The sequence below is a fragment of the Maniola hyperantus genome, chromosome 8 (assembly GCF_902806685.2).
Source record: "Maniola hyperantus chromosome 8, iAphHyp1.2, whole genome shotgun sequence".
Taxonomy (NCBI): Eukaryota; Metazoa; Arthropoda; class Insecta; order Lepidoptera; family Nymphalidae; genus Maniola; species Maniola hyperantus.
Genome location: NC_048543.1, coordinates 15,164,975 through 15,187,892, shown reverse-complemented (window position 1 = coordinate 15,187,892; position 22,918 = coordinate 15,164,975). Strand labels below are relative to the sequence as shown.

General features: G+C 37.5%; 1 protein-coding gene across 1 annotated transcript; it reads right to left on the bottom strand.

Annotated features, from left to right (window-relative positions):
- Positions 1–1,752: 1,752 nt before the first annotated feature.
- On the bottom strand, positions 1,753–18,522 carry Cpr97Eb (Cuticular protein 97Eb). The gene is made up of 3 exons (XM_034970988.2): positions 18,438–18,522; positions 6,631–6,898; positions 1,753–3,963 (listed from the first exon to the last, which is right to left on the bottom strand). The coding sequence occupies exons 1-3, from the start codon at positions 18,450–18,452 to the stop codon at positions 3,377–3,379; spliced, it is 870 nt and encodes a 289-aa protein (XP_034826879.1). The 5' UTR covers positions 18,453–18,522; the 3' UTR covers positions 1,753–3,376.
- Positions 18,523–22,918: the final 4,396 nt, after the last annotated feature.

The following is a 22,918-nucleotide window of genomic DNA, read 5'->3' as shown; positions in this document are numbered from 1 at the left end:
CCTTTTTGTTTTGTAATATCTGCACTGTTTACCCCTATTCGCAATAAAAAAAAAATTAATTTTAATTTGAATTTGAATCCTTTCACTAACCGCGCCCTACCTCACGAGTCACTCAGTGAAATATTCCTATACATTCTTATCCATAAAAGTAGTAGCAAATTATTATTATTATAGCTATCTCCCTAGAATAATAAATACTATTCCAACATCAATGGCTATCTCCATAAGGTCACTCACATAGTATCTCCTCATTTCTTATACCTAGTATACCAGCTACCTACATACATCTTCCGTACAACTATAATTAAATTCAAATTAAAGGTTATGTTTACGATCGCCATCGATCGGAAGTGTCCCATGGTCGGATGTTTAAGGCTTAACGATTCGAAATGTTGATCACTTATATGAATAATACAATACCTATAGATACATACATACGTGCATACTTGGGTGTGATTATGTTTTTTAATGGAGATTAACTGGACTGGAATTTCTTCCTGAATGAGATGTAAAGTTCAATTGCTTCTTATTTAAAGTTAATGTCGTGAAGATCTTTTATAGGTTGCCGCAGGGCACAACACTAAGGCCAATATCACACTAGGACACCATGGGGGCGCTACAGGTTGCGTCACCGCGCATCATTGTCTTGAGCTACCAAACGTGAAACATCAGAGCAGAAACTACGATCCATAGATAATACACTACACAATCGGGGCGATTGTCTAAAACCTGCTTCAATCATTATTACAATCTCAATTGTTCTGATTGGCTGAATTTGTACGAATCTTGTGGCAACAATGCATTGTGGCGAATAGTGAGCGAGCATTAACCAATCAGAGGCGATTGCGATCGTGACATTGTAGCTGTCAAACAACCGCGGTAGGGCCACTGCTACTACGATCGTCAGTTTCAAATTGACGTCGAAGAGCCATTGCTTTTGCTATACGAATACGTACGACGTACAGCGTCACTTGTGGTCAAGAGAGTGACATGCGCAACCAATTATGTGTAGAGCATACATAATTGGTTGCGCTACCAGCGGGCAATCCCGACCGAATGGTTGTCCTGGTGTCTACTTGGTTGCCCAACCAAATAGTTTGCGCAACCAAGCGGGCACCGGCTGTGGTACTCTCCATAAAGCTGTATACATTTTGTTGGTAACGCAACTCATTACACCGACTGGTATCCTAGTGAGACTTGAGAGAGAGAGATAGGGCCCTAAATCCATTTTGTTTACAGTTTACAGTTAGATTAGATTACAACATGGGGTTATTCAAGGGGCGGACCAACAAATTCCTTAAAGGCCGGCAACGCATCGGCGGTTCCTCTGGTGCTGCAAATATTTATGGGCGGCGGTAATCACTTAACATCAGGTGACCCGCCTGCTCGTTTGCTCAGTATCTCTATTTAAAAAAAAAGTTTATACTAACATAAAATTATTCGAAAGTGTACCGTCAGGATACTTTTATCCCGAAAAAATTATATCCTTATCTGGTATGATTAGTTTTCACAGTAAGTAATTTTTGTACATTGTAAATTGTAGTGTAGGTATATTAAATATTTCAAAATAATAAGTAAGTAGTTATACGGAGCATTACAGATGTGGATGGCTGGAACCGGGAACAATACTTAGGTACCTATTTGTTTTTTGGACCTTTGTCAATATGATATATCATTTGTGCAAAAAATGAAATGAATTATTTTAAGGACAACATAACAGCTTTCACTTATTAGGAAAGAAAACAATAAGGATATTTACGTAAGTCTTTATTCAACACAGTTTGTACCCTGCACACGTAGATTTTGTCTATGTGCCACAGACGCCATATTGAAACCAACCGCGCCTGCGCAACCACCGTACACGCTGAATTATGGATTGATTTTATTAGCTACTAATTTTAACATACTGTAATTATATAAGTATACAATCATATTATAATATATAAATATAAATAATAAATATAATAATAATAATTACGTACGATATCTAAATAATTTGAAGATATACAATAACAACATTTGTGGGAAACGAAATGTTTAATAAACTTTATATACAAATAATTTAGATTTATATTTTCTACAGATAACTATTTACAAAGAATAACTTAAAACGTATAAAATATACATAATAATTGAATACATACCTACATATTTGGTATGTCATATACATAAGCTAACTAATAAATAAATAATTACATACATATACCTAAATAGTTATGTGATATAATTTATTATAATATAATAAAATATATTATATATATCATGTTATGATTTATAAAAAAAAAGAAAAGTAATAGATAAAAAATAAAAAATGTTTTTTATGCATAGGCTAATACAAGATTATTTATACTATAAAACAATATAAATTCAATTATTAATTATTCACATAATATAAAATTAAAATTAAAAAAATGAATTAATAAATGCTTTATACAAAAACATTGTATACTGTTTCTATTTTATAAAGAGCTTAATATATGAAAATTCTAAAGGACAAAAAATTAAATATACCAAGCTAGTAAGCTATACATGAATTAATATATAGATAGATATAATATTACATAATAATAATTAAAGTAGGTACATAGGTAAAATATAATCGTTTAATATTTATATAATATTAGGTATACCATAAAAATAATTTAAAAAAAGCTTATCGTACCGATGGGTACAATACTTTTAGATTACTTCGAAATGTATGACTAGTACTAATAATATTATGTATATTGTACAAGAGTATAAAACATCGCATTTTATTATACACTTGGTTTAAAATATTTGAAATGCTGCAAATTGTACAGTTGAGTATTATTACAAAAGTTACTGAGTAATTTTATATGCTGATTGTTGACTTAAACTTTGTACGCAATAATGGTAAATAATATAGTTATTATGGAAAAAATTGTGATTATGAAATCGTTATTTTTTAGGTAGATAGGTAAGACGTTTGAATATAAAAAAAGATTGTAAGAAAAAAGGAAAACAAAGAAGAAGTTAATAAGCTAATTTAGATACCTACCTAAATATTATGTATTAGATTAATTTCCATGGCAGTTTATATAAACAAGACTTTTAGTAGAAATAAATAAATAAATAATATAATGCATATAAGATAAAAACAAAATATTTAAAGCTCTGAAAATGCATAGATGAAGTTTCATCAATGAGTAGGTAGGTACATAATCATAGGATTTTGAAATATCATATTAATTGATTTGTTGTTAAAAAATCGCAATTTTTGTCCATTCGTCATAATAAATTATATTATTTAAATTTTGATGTCAATTTATTTATACCTCATTACTATTTGTAGCGCTTTGGAAATTACGAAACTTAAACTATAAATTTACAGTAAATGCTGAAACAATCAACAAACTTATTTACCAGTAAAATCAATAGAGTAAGATCCCGTGCTAGGGTCGAAATTCTGAGCTGGATGGCCTGAGAAAGGGTTGAAATTTTGGTGTGGGTAGTTTTGACTTTGGTAATTTTGGTAGTGGTTGTTTTGCTGGGGTTGCGGTTGGAACGACTGGTAAGAGAACTGTGGTTGCTGGTGGTACACTTGACTTTGTGGTCTGGGCTCTTGGGAGAACTGTTGGGGTGCTTGGTTGAAGAGGCTTGTTTGTTGTTGGTAGGCAGGCTGAGGTTGATACCGTGGTTGTGGTTGATACCGTGGCTGTGGTTGATACTGTGGTTCAGGTTGGTACTGTAGCTGTGATTGCGGTTGGTACGTTTGCGGTTGTTGGTATTTCTTCGGTTTGGACGAGAAGCTGAACCGCTGCTGTTGTGGTTCTGGCTGTTCGTAGCTGAACGAACTAGGTCTGGCTTTACGACCGTTGTATTTCGGGTCTTCGTATATCCTCGGGTCTTCTCGGTACTGTCCGTCGTCCTCTTGGCCGTCGGTCAGGGCGTTGGTTGATGAAGGATCGTGGAGTGTTGGTGGAGGAACCATAATTCCAGTGCCTGGAAAGTAAAAAGGTTCAATAAAACCTCGATGGGAGCTTCGTATTCGTGCCTTTTGGTGTGGAGACCTTGGGGCCGTGGGGCCCGGGGGCTCGAGCTCTTTTTGAAGAAATTGCGAAAAGAGTTATCGAGTCAACCGGGGACCCGAGAGCTGGCAGCTACCTTGGTCAAAGAATTAGTTTGGCCATCCAAAGGGGTAATGCTGCCAGCATCTTGGGTACAATGCCTCGCTGCGGTGGTCTCGATGAGGTTTTAGATTTAATTTAATTTATTTTAGTTTTAATTTAATGTTGTTTTTTTTTAGATTTAAGTTTATTAATAAATTACAATAAAAGGTTCAATTAAGTAAATTACACTTATAAAACACCTTTTTAGGGTTCCGTACCCGAAGGGTACCAACAAGACCCTACTAAAGCCTCCACTGTCCGTCCGTCCGTCTGTCTGTCAGCGGACTGTAAAAGGGTAAAGAGTTGAAATTTTTAGAATTTAAGAGTATGGATGTTACTATTTTACATTCATTGTTTTACTTTCAAAATTAGCCACTGCTCATAACATAACCTTGTTAATCGTCATCATCATCATGATCAACCCATGACCAGCTCACTACAGAGCACGGGTCTCCTCCCAAAATGAGAAGAGTTTGGCTATTGTCTACCACGCTGGCCAAGTGTGGATTGACAGAATTCTCACACCTTTGTGACATTATGGAGAACTCCCAGTTCTACAGGTTTCCTCACGATGTTTTCCTTTACCGTTAAAACTTAGTTAAAGACTATATTTATCTTTAATTGGGTGTGAATAAAGGCACTTATATAATTAAGTTCGCGCCCGATTTTGGAAATTATCACTCAATTGAGAAGCAGGCCGTGAAGGTCGCCACCAGAGGGTGACCACTGACCAGCAGGCAGAACTAGAGAATTGCACAAAAACCCACATGCTTACAGAGCGAAACTAGATTATAGGGGCACGGACGTTAATGGGGGCAAAGGTCAATAAAATCCAAACCAAAACATGCGTTTTGGAATAAGGACACTGGTATATCTTGTTAATGTATTAAATAAAAACAACTATAGGCACTGACCTAAAGTTCTCTATCTAAGTGCACATTTTTCTAATATAATTAATTTTCAGTGTCATCTAGTTACGCAGTATTACTTATTTTGGTTATATGTAGATATGCAGAACTAGTTGAGACCTTATCATCTCGTGAGATCCATATCTAAACAAGGGCATGTTTTCTTGTCCGTCACATTCTCCAGACTTTGTATTTTCCTTACAATCAAGGTTTTACATGTGAGTAATTAAAACTTTTTTATCTAAGATACAACTCTGGCGCAGCAGCGTAGATTTTCCTATTTCATTCTGTTGGAAAATGAATGTATCCATTCTTATTTTGAACGCACTCTTGCCATAGACAAGCTTAATACAAATGACATTTGACTTTTGTTTTGGACTCTCTCTTGTCTCTGGCCGCCATTCGATTTACACGTCGCTTTTTGTATTCCTTAACTAATTATAATGTGATTCTTATACTAAATTAGTGGCTCGACTGCTTTGAAGCATTTCTGTTTTTCTTTCTTCCAAAATTACGCGTCACACTAGGTACGCATATCTGCCCTCTGCTGCACACATTCGCGGTTAGGTTACATTATTACAGTACGCAGCAGAAAATAATGTACATCGTCCTTTAGAAGGAGATAGCAAATTTGTAGAGCGTTGTCTCTGTCGTTGAGACCGACAAAACGTCATATAGGTAGAAATGATCAGATTTACTAATACGATCGCTGCAGGCAGTCTGCATTTTAGTATGAGAGCAGGAAAGAACTTCCCTGCAACTTTCCTCAGAACTTTCCTCAGACCTAAAGAAGATTGAAACGAGCTGACGTGCTCGATATCTGATGGACGTTGGAGCAGTAGCTCCCTCGTTCTCAACAACGAATTAAATCTCAACTCACCTGCTTATAGTTCCCTGACTGATTGCAGATAAATGAGAGGGCAAAAAGACTATAAAGAGTACTAGCTGATGCGCGCTTCGTACGCGTGGATTTACGTATTTAAAAATCCCGTGGGAACACTTTGATTTCGCGGGAGAAAAGTAGCCTATGTCACTCTCCAGGTCTTTTAACCAGTGGCGTGCAGGTCATAGAGGCATAAATGCACTGCTTACCCTAGTTGTAATGGCTCATTGGGCTCAACGCATATTTTTCATTATGACCTGCCAGTAAATAGGTTCCTACCTAACTAATGCTTACCCTGGCTTCAAACACTGTGCACGCCACTGCTTTTAACTATACCCATGCAAAAAAATAACGTCTATCCGTTGCTCCGTTGCGACGTGATTGAAGGACAAACCAACAAACAAACACACTTTCACATCTTCTATATATATAAAAGGAGAAGGTGACTGACTGACTGACTGACTGACTGACTGACTGACTGACTGACTGACTGATCTATCAACGCACAGCTCAAACTACTGGACGGATCGGGCTGAAATTTGGCATGCAGATAGCTATTATGACGTAGGCATCCGCTAAGAAAGGATTTTTGAAAATTCAACTCCTAAGGGGGTTAAATAGGGGTTTGAAATTTTGTAGGCCACGCGGACGAAGTCGCGAGCATAAGCTTGTTTATAATATGGGTACTGATATGGGTACTGATATTTACCTTCGGGTTCGAATCCTCGCTGACTGCTCGCGCCATAGGAAACCTCCCTAACTTTGCCGTTCTCGTCCACATAGCCGTACTTCCCGGCCACGTCCCCACTGGGGTACTTGGTCTCGATCTTGAAGGAGCCGTCGGCGGCTTCGTACCCGTAGCTGTACGAGCCGTCGTCGTTCTGCTTGTTGATCTGCTTCAGGATCGGCACGGGGGTCGTGGTGGGTCCGTAGTTCTGTGCATACGCGCACGCGCACACCGCGCAGAACAACAGCGCCTGGAATGTATAAAGGTCCTTATTAAATCAGGGAAAACAAGATAAGATTCAAAAACATATATCCAACTATGTAATAGAAATTTAAATATACACGCTGAAATTGTAATGGTTGTTTTCCCGAAGCGAAATGATTTACTTCATGGTATTACAATCGATTTATAAATATAAAAAATGTTAGGGTCAAAAACAGCAAATTCTCAATCGAGAAAACAAAACTCGAATGAGACCTCGGACCAAGAGTAGTACCGCGTGCGTGCAGGCTAGTTTATGCCGTATCACTACGCGCGAGAGTAAATTTTGCTCTAAACTTTTTCACTTTATTGGCAGTGCGGTTCGAGTGGATGTGCCTACCTACTAATCACGTAACGTCTAGTGAGTTACTATGGTTTCTCACACTTTCGAGTTTATGATTATTTTTTTAATTATTCCAAAACAAAAACATTTTTATTTTTTAAGTTCAGTTCAAAACTTCGATGGTATTACTGAGGGCAAATCGTTCAGCCGCGGGAAGACAACTACTAAAATTTCAGCGTGTATAAAAGGAAACTAAGGTGACTGACTGACTGATTTATCAACGCACAGCTCAAACTACTGGACGGATCGGGCTGAAATTGATGGCGTGCAGATAGCTATTATGACATAGGCATCCGGTAAGAAAGGATTCTTGAAAATTCAACCCCGGGGGTGAAATAGGGCTTTGAAATGTGTGTAGTCCACGCGGACGAAGTCGCGAGAATAAGCTAGTACAAATTATATGTTAAATGGTGCGGGGCGTCTATCCGCCTCATATCCCGATTGCCATCTCGACCTGTCGCGAATATTTCATACACTTTTACCATCATTTTCGCCGTGCAGTCTTGTTTGGTAACGGTTACTATTTATACGTCCCGCAAATTGCTAATGCGGGTGGCCGCCATTTTAGTGACGTCAGCACTAGACTGAAGTTTCCAGCTGATCGTATGTTTTCATTTCGGCTGACGTCAAAAGGACGTCATTTCGATGTTACTGAGACATGGTTCCAGCGCAATAGCAATTTGCGAGACTTATATGTGAAAAGTGAAAACGTCCAATCCCCAGAGAGACTTTTTGAATGCAAATGCGTAGGGAAAATGTTATGAGTAGTCAATGACCTAGTAAATACATCGCTGTAGGTACTAGGTAGGTAGTAATAACTTTGATCTTTTCTCTGGTGCAATGGTGCATTGCGAGAGAGTGCAGTGCGTATAGAAAGCGTTAGTATTAGATTCGATTCTCTGTTCGACCATTTGGAACGATAATTTCTAGAATACTTTTGTAAAATTTTCATCATTCATTTGTTTTGAGTAAGAATTTTCACAGGATATGGTAAAGTTGTACGTGGTACCTAAATAGCAGTAGCGTGCAGGTCATAGAGGCATAAATGCACTGCTTACCCCAGTTGTAAGCTCAATGCATATTTTTCATTAAGACCTGCCAGTAAACAGGTTACTACCTAACTAATGCCTACCCTGGCTTCAAACCCTGTGCACGCCACTGCTAAATAGGTATCTACTTTTAATATGAATCTTCCTGCTTACCGGGTACCTACATAAATAAGAGAAGAAATTCAGGCAATGAAATGGCCGCGTGTTGTACTATGGAATTTTTTAATGAAATAAATCCATACCTACTTACTTATATTATAAATGCGAAATTGTCTCAGGATATATAGAGCGCACTTTGACTTTGCTCAGACTTAAGTTTGAGCTAAAAGAGTATGCTCTATAGCTTTCACCGTCAGTCTGTCTGTCTGTTAGGTACATTTTCACGGCTCATTCGCTAAACCGATTTTGACGGTACAGAGATGTTTTTAAACCTATTTTTTGATACCAATGTAACCTGGTACTTGCAGGTTTATCTATATGAATGCATGTTGGTTTGTTAGTACTTTTGGTTATTACGTTCAAATATTTTCTCGCATTGTATTTTTTGCTTTAATTTTTTTTAATCTGTTAGAAAACCAATAAAATAAAATAAAATGTGCGGTCACCGTGAGAACAGAGGGGCCTAACCCATATTTCTCGAAATTCTGACTACGGCTTTTCGGAATTCAACCTTTCCAAAACAGTTCACGCGGAAAATGTAGGTATCAACTGAATTATGAGCGAGTAGATCCCTACAAGGCGTTGGTTAATAAGACACAAAGACTTAAGATACTTACTCAGTGAATGTTCTTTAGCCTTGGTCAATCGCGGAACTGTTTTTATTCTGTGTGATATACATACATATAGTTGAACCACAGAATTATAAAATAACTAACTTATGCTCGCGACTTCGTCCGCGTGGACTACACAAAGGAGATCGCCCGAGAACGGGCCCTCTTTTGTGGCGTCGTGTCAAAACTAAAATTTTTTTTTAAGTGTTATTTTTTTACGATTATGTTTTATAACGACTTTTTTTCACTCTATTATTGAAAATATCCACAATTACAGTTAGAATCGTAAACATGCATTTATTATTTAACCTCAATATCAGCAATATAAAAAATAAGATTTCTTTATAACCAGGGTGTTAAATAGACGTTTGCAGAATATAAAGAGTTAATTGTTTGTCTACAAAATTAAATTAAAACCATGGTGACATAACAATTATATTTGGGGGGGGGGGGGGGGGGGGCAAAGCTCCTAAGCTAAGCCCCTTAGGGGTTAAATTTTCAAAAATCCTTTCTAACGGATGTCTACGTCACACTAGCTACGAGTACCTATCTGCATGCCAAATTTCAGCCCGATCCGTCCAGTAGTTTTAGGTGTGCGTTGATAGATCAGTCAGTCAGTCAATCACCTTTTCCTTTTATATGTTTTTTATAGAGATAGCGAGCGAACGCGCAGGCGGGTCGGGTCACCTGATGTTAAGTGATTACCGCCGCCCATGAATATTTGCAGCACCAGAGGAACAGCCGATGCGTTGCCGGCCTTTTAAGAATTTGTTGGGCCGTCCCTTGAATAACCCCATGGAAAATTTAGATGGAAAAGACATATCTGCTCTCGTTTCCTACGAATCTCCTCATTTCTGATTTGATCACGTAGAGAAACCCCAAGCATAGCTCTCTCCACCACCCGCTGAATAATTCTAAGCTTTCTTATGAGGCTTAGGGTACATTTCCACTGAAGCAGAGCAGTGCGGATACGTGTTTAATAGACCAATCATTTTATTGTTAATAATGTGATAATTTTGTCATGTCATCTTCCAATATTCAGATTGGTCAAAAATACACGACTCCACTCCGCTCAGCATGAGTGGAAACGCGCTCTTAGCGTTCTCAATTCACAATCCGCTCCACTCCAAGCCGCCCAGCGCCACGTCGGTGGAAACGCACCCTCAGCGACCCATGTCTCCATTTCCATTCAGGCGGCGCAAGAGCGTGGTGTGTGGAATTCCCTACAAGGGACCTATGTCCAGCAGTGGACGTCTATCGGTTGTTGATGGTGATGATCATGATGAAGTTGCAGTCTTGTTGTCATGTAACTATGTTAGGTAGTAAAAATAATCAACATGAGTGAACTTGACTTTGATTCGTCCACATATCGCCAGCACAGGTAACTGGTTTATTTACCAATGGCCTTTAGTTCCGTGACTCGATATCGTTCAGGAGCTACATATCTACAGCGACTACCTTATAAACTAGGTAGCAAAGATTATTGTTTAAATTAATTAAAAGTGAATGTCTATTGCGGAAATAAATGAAGAATATAGGTCATTGATAATTAATAATGTTTCAGCAAAATTTGTAGCCTAAACTTGTTTGCTTATCTTAGGTGGAATTAAGGTATAGGTTAGGTACGTTCAGTAGATAATTTAACTATGAAATTGTGCACATATGCACTAACCTGATTTCCTGTAGGTACCTAGATAATAGATTAGGAGAGTTGCACTTGGCCAGTGTGGTAGATTATGGCCAAAAAACCCATCTCACTCTGAGAGGAGACGCGTGCTCTGTACCCGTAGTATAAGATTTTACGTCACACCAAACGTTGCTAGAATTCGAGAGTCGAAACACTTCTGCGTTATAGTAAACTGGATCTTAATTTCCTTGTTTTAAAGCTCAAGTTTGTCTACAAATCTACAGCCAGCGCTCCAAGCGGAACTTGCGAAATTAAAATCAGTGGCATTGAATTTTTGACTTCAGTTCAAGGGTTTTTAGGTCCATTTTACTTTGATGTTATTGTGTTTCGATTCTCGAATTCTAGCAACGTTTGGTGAGACGTAAAATCTTATACTACGGGTACTGTAGTGAGTCGGTAATCGGGTTGTTCGTTGTCGTTATGTTGATCAAACATTCCTAAGCTTCTGATAGCGCGTAATTACCAACAAGCTTTCAATACAACTACGTTACCACATTGCGTTGAATGATTTGAAGTGAACTAGAAACAAGGCCGACGTCTTACGAAGGTTTCTGATACACAGACCGACGACTGTTTGTTTATATGCCTTCATAATTATTTGCAAGAGCGATAAAATAACTCTTTGATATTATTTAAATGTTTGCAAAGCAAATTTCTGATATGTTTGTAAAAACCGGCCAAGTGCGAGTCAGACTCGCGCACCGAAGGTCCCGTCGAAAAAATATGACTGTAGTAACAGTCATATTTTTTCGACATTTTACACGATAAATCAAAAACTATAATGCATAAAAATAAATAAAAATCTGTTTTAGAATGTAGGTACAGGTAAAGCCCTTTCATATGACATTTGGTACACCATCCTCCTTTTTCACCATTTTGTTACGGAACCCTAAAAACGAGCTACGACCATTAAGCATTGTAAATTATTCAAATGCAATAGGTAATTCTCATACTCTCGTATATATATTACAACTTATAAACACTGCTAAGTACAATTTAAGCAACTGCATTATAATTACATTATACTTATGTTAACGTCAACTTATCTTAACTCAAAGTTATTTAAAGGTTGAACGTGACGTCACAAAGAGAGGAAAACAGCTGTCACCATAATTATATCAAAAAGGAACCACTCACATTCCTGCAACGTACCACGTCGCAATAATTCAAACACCATTTTATAAATTCAAATTCTTATCATGAGTCATTTGTCGTTGAGCTAAATTAGTACTTACAGACACATACTCGTGAGCTACAGAGCCGCTATTTTAAAAAAACAAGGAGGTATAGATATAAAAGCTCCTAAATAAATAAAGAAAGAAAAAAACATGAAAAAGTCACAAAACTCCGACTGTGGTTTGCACTGCATCTTTTTCAGCCCGCACATTAAAACGCACCATTTCGATTAGAATTCAAAAGTCAAAAGTCAAATGATTTATTCAAAATAGGTAATAAATTACTCTTATTGATGGTCTGGTATGGTGTTAGATTTGTAAGATATAGTGGTGATAATTATTACGCAAACTTAAAACTAAAGCTACGAGGGTTCCAAACGCGCTCAGGTCTGAGAAGAGCCCACAACAAACTCAGTCGGATATTCTTTTTATTATCACCACTTTACAAAATTATTGAAACTTATTAGAACTATCACAAAGCCGTTAAGCAACTCATTCCCAAGCTTGCTTATTATTTAAATAATCCTTTACATTGTAATAGGATTTTTCAATTAGTTTACGTTTTATGAAAACTTTGAACTTGTAGAACTTTGAATGTGTAACTGTGTAACTTTGAATTTTATGTAGGCACCTACCTAGTACCTACCTAGTGAAAGTTAGAGAAGCAATGGCCGAGACAGAACCCCTGAAATTATAAATAGGAGGCTGAAGTCTTAACTACTAGGCTATCACGATTTATATTATGCTAGCGACCCGCCCCGGCTTCGCACGGGTAGCTAATTACAACTTTTAGGATTTAGAAAAATACGATCTCTATTTTTTTAAATAAAATATAGCCTATCTTAACTCAGGAATAATGTAGCTTTCTACTGGTGAAAGAGTTTTAAACATCAGTTTAGTTGTTCCAAAAATTACCCCCCTGCAAACAAACTTACAAACTTTACCTCTTTATAATATTAACATAGATTAAATTGCATTTCTTAATTCAGATTTTTGTTTTTCTTTCAAGTGCAATATAATTAACATATTATGTCAATTAAAACTTTACGTTAACGTTGGCCCGTGATGATTTCGATATGTTGACTATTACATATAACAACATAGTGCGTCCCACATACTGCCAATACTATAATTTAAATTCCAACCATAAGTCGTTGCATCAAATATCAGTGTTACAAATAACTCAATTACTGTTTCGTCGCACGTTATCGACTTTATATAAGTAGGTAGTTACGTAATACGTATCTCAACGGGTTGCGAAGCTGAAGTGCCAATGGGCAGGGCACATACCCAGTTCGAAAAACCGATAGACGTTGAGGTCCTAAAATGCTATGGCGACCTCAAGCGCAGAGTTGGAAGGCTCCCCACTAGGTGGACAGACGATGTCAAACAGAGGCGGATTAAATGTCGAGAGCGTCCGAGGCAAGCATCTCATAGGCGCCCCTCTAACAGCCATATAAATTTTTTTACTAACTATTTAAAAAAAAACAAGGAATCGTCTCACAGCTGGTTGTTCGTGATTATGCTATTTATGTGAACGAGTGAAGAATATCACGTCATGATAGTTTAATAGTTTATTTCAAATAACTTAAGTTTACAGTAGCTGTAGGAGGTTGGAGCCTTCTTTTAGGAGTAGACGAACTACTCCTGTGTCAGAAGACACCGCTCTTCCTTAACAATGTTATCATTAGCGATATCAAGCAAACGTGTGTGAGTTAGTAAGTGTATGGATAGATATATGTATGTGTGTATTTGTGTGTGTTTGTGTGTGAGTGTGTGCGTGTGTGTGTTGATACTTTGCTATATCAAAGAAGAGGCAGTTTCGGTCACTCAAAGATGATATTACTTAGTAGGGATAATTAGGTAGGCCAGGTAATGGAACTCTACATGATCGCGCGCGCCCCTTCGTAACCTCGCTTCTAGACACGTGCTTAGTTTGCCTTAGGGATAATCTGCCTCTGATGTCAAACGAGTCGCAGGGACCCACTGGATTCAGGCGGTGCAAGACCGTGGCGTATGGAAGTCCCTATGTCCAGCAGAGGACGTCTATCGATTGATTGAAATCAGGAATACAGGAGTTTTTTCTTTTTAGGGTTCCGTACCTCAAAAGGAGAAACGGAACCCTTATAGGATCACTTTGTTGTCTGTCTGTCTGTCAAGAAACCTACAAGGTACTTCCTGTTGACCTAGAATCATGAAATTTTGCAGGTAGGTACATCTTATGGCTGACATTTGGGGAAAAATCTGAAAACTGTGAATTTAGGGTTAGATCACACAAAAAAAGGTAAATTGTGGACATGAACTAATAATTAGTATTTTCAACTTTTGAAGTGAGATAACTATATCAAGTGGGGTATCAAATGAAAGGTCTTCCCCTGTACATTTTAAAACAGAGTTTTATTTATTTTTATACATCATAGTTTTTGAATTATCGTGCAAAATGTCGAAAAAATATGACTGTAGTATGGAACCCTCATTGCGCGAGCCTGACTCGCACTTGGCCGGTTTTTTAAAGAATATTATCCAATGATGACTAATATTCCCCTTTCCTCTCCAACTTGTGCTAGGAGTAGGTACGACAATAGTGCAACGGGTGGGATTTGAACCGGCGACCATTCGGATTTCAGTCCGCTCCTTTAACCGTTGAGCTATTGAGGCTCGATACGATTCGTAGGGATCTCTTCATTCCTGATTTGATGACGTAGAGAAATTCCAAGCATAGATCTCTCCATCTATGAGTTTTCTTATGAGGCCTATAGTTAGCCCCAAATTAAATTGAATCTTACGAAATTTTCGTGACTGACGCATAACTATACCTATTACATTATCAATAGAAACGTTTAACGTTTAGTATGCTCAGTGTATAGGTTTGAGCAACGCCGGGCGGCTGGCCTAGTTGCATTTAATTGTTACACGTACTCTGAGGTTCGAATTGCGTGCTTTCTCAAGGTCGCCGCTTATGTGTCAAGCTGTGTTCCGAGAATCTAGTGTCATTATTCAAGTTAACGTTAACTGTCAGTTAATCTATTATTTAGGTCCACTTGCACTACAGACTGTTATTTACGTTATGGTTACCGTTAAATTTTACACTTAAATTACACCACAACATAGCTACGACAGCGCTACGTTTTTCCGAAAAGTATGCCATTATAATATATAAAGTTATATGTACCGCATTATTATCACAAAAAAAATCGGTCAAGTGCGAGTCTTAGTAATGAGCAAAAATATCACGCACAGAGAGACATTTATTAAGTTATTAGAACGTTTTTGCTACGGATCCGTAGTAGCTGAAGATGATAGAGTCTACGCATCTTCGTAACGACCTTGCTACGACAAAATAATACGGGCTACGAAATGAAGATGGGCCTTATGTAATGTGGTGTACTATTGAAACATTTTTCATTGATTTTAATGTCATCTATTAGGATTCCGTGCTGCAATAAGGAACCTTCCTTATATCTTCGTTCAGTTCGTCTGTCTGTCTGTCTGCATGTCACAGTCATCTTAAAAATAAACTGTAATCCTACCCTATGTGTGTTCTAAATGTTCTAATACGTCCTTGACTAGTTTTTATTATGATAAATATCACAGGAAACATTTGTAAGAACTAAATTAAATTACTAAAATTAAAATAACGAATTTCCAATAGAATGACTCATTATTTTACTAAGGTCAGTTTAAACATTTATATTTATAGATTATCAGTAAGTATCCATCTAACTTTTCACGGCCCATCTGTTTAACTGTTTTGACGGGGACAGAAATAACATGCATGCCAGGGAAAGACATAGGCTACTTTATGTGCCGTAAAGTTCTTAAAAAACCTAAGCCCACGTAGATGAAGTGTCGGGCAACATTCATGTAGTACAAAGATAGAGTACGCGGCAGAAAGTAATGTACTTACATCGACCTTTAGAAAGAGGTAGCGGTTTTGTAGAGCATTGTTTCTGTCGTTGAGACCGACAAAACGTCACATCGGTATGAGTGGCAGAGACAACGCTCTACAAAGCCGAAACGTCATTCTAAAGGGGGATGTACATTACTATCTGCCGCGTATTGCACCGTGTGACATAGGCTACTATTTATCCCGGAAAATCAAAGAGTTCCTACGGTATTAAAACGAACGAAGTAAAGTAAAAAAGAAAGCATTATTATTTATTAAAGTAAGTATTATTACTTTAATAAATAAATGATGAAACAGTGAGCAATACAGTAGTAACTAGGCTAAATTATAGGTAGACTCAATAATTCTCTTCCTAGTAATACCAGATTATACTAGGCGACTAGAAATTATTTAGGCTAGGTTGTGTAATGCCTTACGCCACGCCCACTCAGTCAATGGTTTAGCATTCCTATGACAGAATGATGTTTAGCTTATAGATAGGTAGTATTTAATATTGAGGCTAATATGCATGTTTTTCCATAACAGCCGATCTTAATTAAGTGATAATATCTCTACTGATAGCGAAATATTTATCGCCCACTAACACTAACCCGCGACTACGACCGCGTGTATTTAGATTTTGTAAAAATTCCGTGGTACTTACTTAACTCTTTGATTTTTCGGGTTAAAATTAGCCTGTCACTAAATGTCTTTGACTATACCCATGCAAAAACACGAACAAACGAACAAATCAACAAACAAATACACTTGATACAAAATACCACAGTAAAGTTATAAAACATTACAAAAACCCACCACCACCATAAATTTTGTAAATGTAAGGTTTAAGTACATTGCTTGCAAATTTAAATAGTAGGTACATTTTATTGTATACCTACATGTAATTAGGTAGATATTGTTGTTTTGAAAAAATAGCCGAAGTACGTGATTGATTCTTATTAACTTAGCAGGGGTCTCATTACGTTTTGTATTAGCATACTTAATAAAAAAAATCTTAGCTAGTAACTTTAACATTCCTAAATTGTAATTAAGTTCATTATAATATGTTTTATAGACTGACACCTACATACCTTCTGTTTTTTATGTAATACCAATTCGTTATTACATGGGCATAGTACTCTACACGGATTGTTGTATGTAATAACTAATATTAACGACTCTAACGAACTTTTTGTTTAAGTATAAAATTATGAGAATTATTCGCAATATTTTGTTTGACCGAAATATTTCTCCGTTAAAAGTTCGAAATATTAGGTTTATGGTATGGCAGGTTTTAAAAAATTATATTAGGTGCTTACCTAGATTCATGACACAAATATAGGCATATATTGGTCCTAGCATCAAAGGTTTAGTTTAGGTCGGGGTCCCATTTCACTCATTAGAGTTATATGTATAGTGTACTTACTCCTTTGACCTTTACGCGTTATAAGTATTCAAATAAATATAAAAATAAAGCATGGGAAGCTTAACCAATTCCATAACAAAGTAACCATGTTAAAACGGTGTTCAATTTAAGATGATTATCTGTACAAATTGTGGGTGTTGTAGAGAAACATAGACAACATTATCACATCTATTGCAAGCCTTTGTTCTGTTGTTTAACTTGAAGGTGCCTTATGTAATAATATGAACTTATATTGTGATTAACTTAGATGTATACTATTACGTGATAAGTAGTTCACTAGTGGTGTAAGCTGTGATAGCCTAGTGGTTAGGACGTCCGCCTTCTAATCGAAGGCGGGGGTTCGATCCCGGGATGATCAATCGATCTTCGATCGGTCGATCCCGACCTCTAACTTTTCGGAGTTACGAGTTACCCGAGCGAAACCAGGGCAGATTAGCTAGTTAAAAATAAAGTTAAAATTACTTGACGTCAATAAGTAAAACATACACATTGCTAGTTAAAACTCGGTATAAAGATCTTTACAACTTTTCGGAAATAAGGAACTTTTCAAAACTTAAATAAAGAAAATTCGAAATTTTGTTTATGTTAAGTGATATTGTGAAATATTGATAATGAAATGAACACACAGCTGAGTTTGTTGTAGGTTTCTTCCCAGACCGGGGCGCGTTAGCAGCCCTCGTAACTTTAATTTTACGTAATTGATTATTATCACCCTAATTATTTATTGGTCAAATTCAACAATTGACAATCGACAAGTGTGCGTTATTTTCAGGACAAGGTTTGTATAAGTTAAATTGCTATTGCGCTGGAACCATGTCTCATTAACATCGAAATGACGTCATTTTGACGTCAGCCGAAATAAAAATATACCATCAGCTCGAAACTTCAGCCTAGTGCTGACGTCATTAAAATGTCGTACGACCACGCGCATTAGCAATTTGCGGGACTTAGGTTTATGAAAGGACATTTTTTTTGGACAATCTTAAAAAAAAATTGCCCCTGTGCGAGGACGTGGGTCGCTGGTTTTTAATATAAAAGACTGAAATATTTTGAATATAAAAACATAAGTCAAAGGAACTAAGTATAAGGCAAGAAGCCTCTATCATTCGCTCAAATTGATGAGCTTTTGATCACGTAATTTCAACAAATCACTCTCACAATTTAAAAAAAACAAAAACAAATAAATACCGACCTTGATAACAAACATGGCACCTCAGTATTTCCTGTCGAATGTCAATTTTCCCGCGCTTTGCGTCTATGGCGTCCGTTCACACACTCGAGAGGCAGGCGGGCGGCACCTGTATTTATAATGTCGTTCGTTACAACAGTGCCGGCTCAAGAGCTAGCGGGAAAATTCGAGGGGGTAATTATTTTACCCCGGTTTTGTCCTTGCACACGCCTTTGCCCTTTCCTCTACCTGCCCCTAATCCATAATTCACTTTGTCCATACTTAATATTATAAATGCAAAAGTGTGTCCATCTGTCTGCCTGTTACCTTATGACGGCTCATAATAAATGTTTAACCGATTTCCATACCTCAGAGATAGCTTGCATCCCGGAAACACCTTTGTACGTTTTTTTACGTGGATATAGTTGAAGACCTGGAGAGTGACATAGGCTACTTCTTGTTCCGGAAATTCCAAGAGTTCCCGCGGGATTTTTAAAAACTTAAATCCGCACGAAGTTTCGGTCATCATCTATTTGGTACACAGAGAGATTGCATTCTGAAGACGAACATGGACCACTTTTTATCCCGAAAAATCATAGAGTACCCACGGAATTTTTAAATCCTAAAACCAAAATCACAGTCGCCATTCTAGTCAGTATTTTACTAGGCAAAAGTTTTGTGTGTGTGTGTGTATGTTACTCTTTCACGCAAAAACTACTAGACGGATTCGGGCAATGAAGATAACTTACATCCTGACTTAACACGTACGTAAATCAAAGAGTTCCCGCGAGGTTAAAAACCTATATCCACGCGGATTTATTCAGGGGTGAGTTTCTTCAAAACTCCCACGAACTCTTACACCGTCACACTAGTAATGCTGTGGTGTGGTCGGGGAGCCCTTGTGGTTTTGTAACAGATCCCTGCACGGCTGTGCCGCAGTCGACACAGCTAGCGATGCCCAGTGACATTGGCTCTTATTATTAGCTCATACTGGGTTAAGGCTTTAGCGATCTATTTACTATCGGCACATAATCCATACACCCACAGGCAGAAAATAATGTACGTCGACCTATAGAAAGAGCGGTTTTGTAAAGCATTGTGTCTGTCGTTGAAACCGTCAAAACGTCACATAGGTATGAGTGACACTACAGAGCCGAAATTGTAAAATTATCACCACTATTATCTTACAAATGCAAACCGACTATCAAAAAGCGTATTTTTTTACCTACTTTGAATAAACGTTTTGACTTTTGAAACCCTCGAAACCTCTTGCTAAAGATCGATGTACATTATTTTCTGCCACTACATACTGTATAGATGTGAAACTGTATCATCCGTCTGTTAGCTTTTCAAGACCCATCTGCTTAACCGATTTTGACGAAATTTGCTACAGAGATAGCATGCATCCTGGAAATTGACATTTTTTATCTCGGAAAATCAAAGAGTTTCCACGGGATTTTTTACTTCGGGTGCGGAACACTAAAGGGGTAAAGTAAACCTAGGTTACTTCACTTTACGAGTGAGCATTGAGATTTTAGCGTCGACATAAGGCAGTACCTTAGAATAATTTAGGTTTGGTAGCTAGGTCCTCATTTTTATTCCGACCATCGCTTTCAAGTGTCAAAATCAAACCTACGTCGATTGCAATTGCATTGCGCAATCTCGATCACGTACCTACCTTGCTTTGTCATTACTTCGGCTGGCATGCAGACGGAATGCCACTCCACATAGCTCCAGCTCACAGAATTTAGAACAGTCATTATAGAAGTGACAAGTGGTGATAGCCTCATTAAAACGTAGGCTTCCTATTCGAGGGGACCGCGGCTCAATCCTGGGCGTGCAACTCTAACTTATCGGAGTTTTTTTTTTTGTAAAAATGGAGAGCAAACGAGCAGGTGGGTTACCTGATGTTAAGTGACTACCGCCGCCCATGAACATTTGCAATACCAGAGGAATCACCAATGCATTGCCGGCCTTTCAGGAATTTGTTGGTCCGCCCCTTGAATAACCCCATTAAAATAATAATTCCAGAGTTTGCATGTGAGTGGAAAAAATCATCTGCCACAACGGGCGGTCGAAGTGCACCAGGCACCCAGGTGGTGAAGGGTGAAATTGTTTGCGGTGGCGTGCGGTGCGGTTGTAGAAAGCCGGTGTTGGACCTTGGAATGAGACTAAACAACTCTTCAGAGCTATCTATGGCATCTTTCTATTTAACGGTGAAGTAGGTATAAAGGAAAAAATCGAGAGGAAACCTGCATGCCGAAAGAGTTATCCAAGACGTTCTCAAAGGTGTGTGAATCAGCACTTGGCCAGCGTGGCGGACCATTCTGAGATGAGACCTGTGCTCAGTAATGGCGGAGATGGGTGGATCATGATGATGAATGGATCAGGATTCCGTGCTCCAGCCCTTAAACGCTTACTTTAACAAAACCGAATGATCTAGAACTAGATTAGATTTAGATGCTCTGCACAAGGCCAAGAGCAACCGGTCCCAGCTATTCGTAGACAAGGAGCTTGCGTCATAATACTTAGCTATCGAGTTTCAACGGCTGCACAGTCGTAAATAGGATCTTACATAGCTTCTGACGGATCTCTAATTCGGCCAGCGGGTTACTTGTCAACCTTTTTTTTGAGATTACAAAACAAAATAATCAAATACTACTTAGATGATGCTCGCGACTTCATCCAAGCCGCCTGAATTTAGGTTTTTAAAAATCCCGTGGAAACTCTTCGATTTTCCACGGGTAAAAAGGAGTCTATATCTGGCTCCGGGATGCAAGCTATCTTTGTATGAACGGATTTTGACGAAATTTGGTAATGAACCCATTTGGGGTTGTGTCACACATGAAAATGTTACATTTGTACTTTGTTTTCATCTGTGACACCAACTACAAATAAATGCATTATCTTTCTTCTTTCTTTCAAACAGCTTGCATCACATCAAAGGACAGAATTTTTATGCCGGAAAATCAAACAGTTCCCACAGGACTATTAAAAACCTAAATCCACGCGGATAAAGTCACGGGCATCAGAGTATGAAATACTTAGTAAACTTTTTTTAAATATCAATAAGATTATCAGAAACAATTAAGTACCTACTTAGTAATTTTAATTCCGAAACCTTGTTATAAACAAAACATTCAAACTGAACACTGGAGCAATCTTATCAGATTGTAAGTAAGATGGAATCGATTTCAAGGAAACTTGGCACTTAAATAAATAGGTGCTACATGTTTGGCAAACGACAAAGTATTACAAAATTTAACACTAAGTAAATGGAACTAAATACCTACTGGAGTTATGATAATTACGGATCAAAAGTGGATATTTTTTTAAATGCCAAGATTTTAAAAATATCTGTAGATATCGTTTGGACGATCCAAGACTTCATGCGCATGGATGGTTTTAAAAATTCTGTGGGTAGGTATTCTTTAATTTTCCGAAATAAAAAGTAAGTAGGTTCCTACTCTATTTTCGTGTCCCGGATTCAAGCTATCGCTGTATCTTTTGCCAAAATCGGTCAAACGGATGTGCCATGAAAATGTACGTAACAAACACATAGTTACATTATTATTACGACAAATACTTTTCAATTTTTTTAACATAAGAAATATTTTCCAGCGGAAATTACTCTATTTTTATGTTAAAAAATCGAAAAAATATTTGTCGTTAAGCACTGTGTGACGTGATTATTCGCTTTCTCTACAGCGGTGAAGTTAATAATTAATTATGTTAAAAGTAAATAAAAATCATGATTTTTTATTATCCTCTTTAATTATAATGAATTCTAGCGCCATAAACTATAAACTATACAAAAATCACATCATTTTATGACTACAGGCCAAGACTCCATTGTCAAACAAGGTTTGTCCTTATCTCTTAGACTAGCCGACAAATTTACATGCTTGATTGAGCTGCGAACACTCACACGTCGGATACACTTTCGTTACTCATTAGGTATGTACACCTAGTAGGTACTTATCTACCTTAAAAAGGATGGATTTTTTACGCTATAGGATGAAAAACCGGTCAAGTGTGAATTGGACTCGCTGCCGAAGGATTCTGTGCCATTTTTTTATATTTGCTTCTTGGCCATATTTTATAAACATTCAAACCCTACCCGTTGCACTAATTGTCGTAACTACTCCTAAGCACAAGCATTACGCTTAGTTGGAGGGGAAAGTGGAATATTAGTCATGATAAACACGGCTAGTACCTATTCTTTAAAAAAATTGAAATTTTAATTTTTTTTCATTTTTTTTAGCGACAGTATAAATATATAAGTAGTACCAAACTCTCTGAATTATTTGTTGTTATAGCGACAATATAAATAAGTAGGGTATACACACTCTCTGAAAATTTCAACTCTCTACCTATTACGGTTCATGAGATACAGCCCGCTGAGAGACCGTCGAACGGACAGATGGACGGCAATACGGAATGACAGCGGAGCCTTAGTAAAATAGGGTCCCGCGTTGGCGCCCTTCGGGTACGGGACCCTGAGA

What these genes read in the sequence shown, in the direction of transcription:
- Cpr97Eb (XM_034970988.2), bottom strand. An exon ending in GCGAGGATTCGAACCCGAAG is followed by an intron (nt 3,964 to 6,630) that starts GTAAATATCAGT and finishes TTTACTTTCCAG; the next exon opens with GCACTGGAATTATGGTTCCT.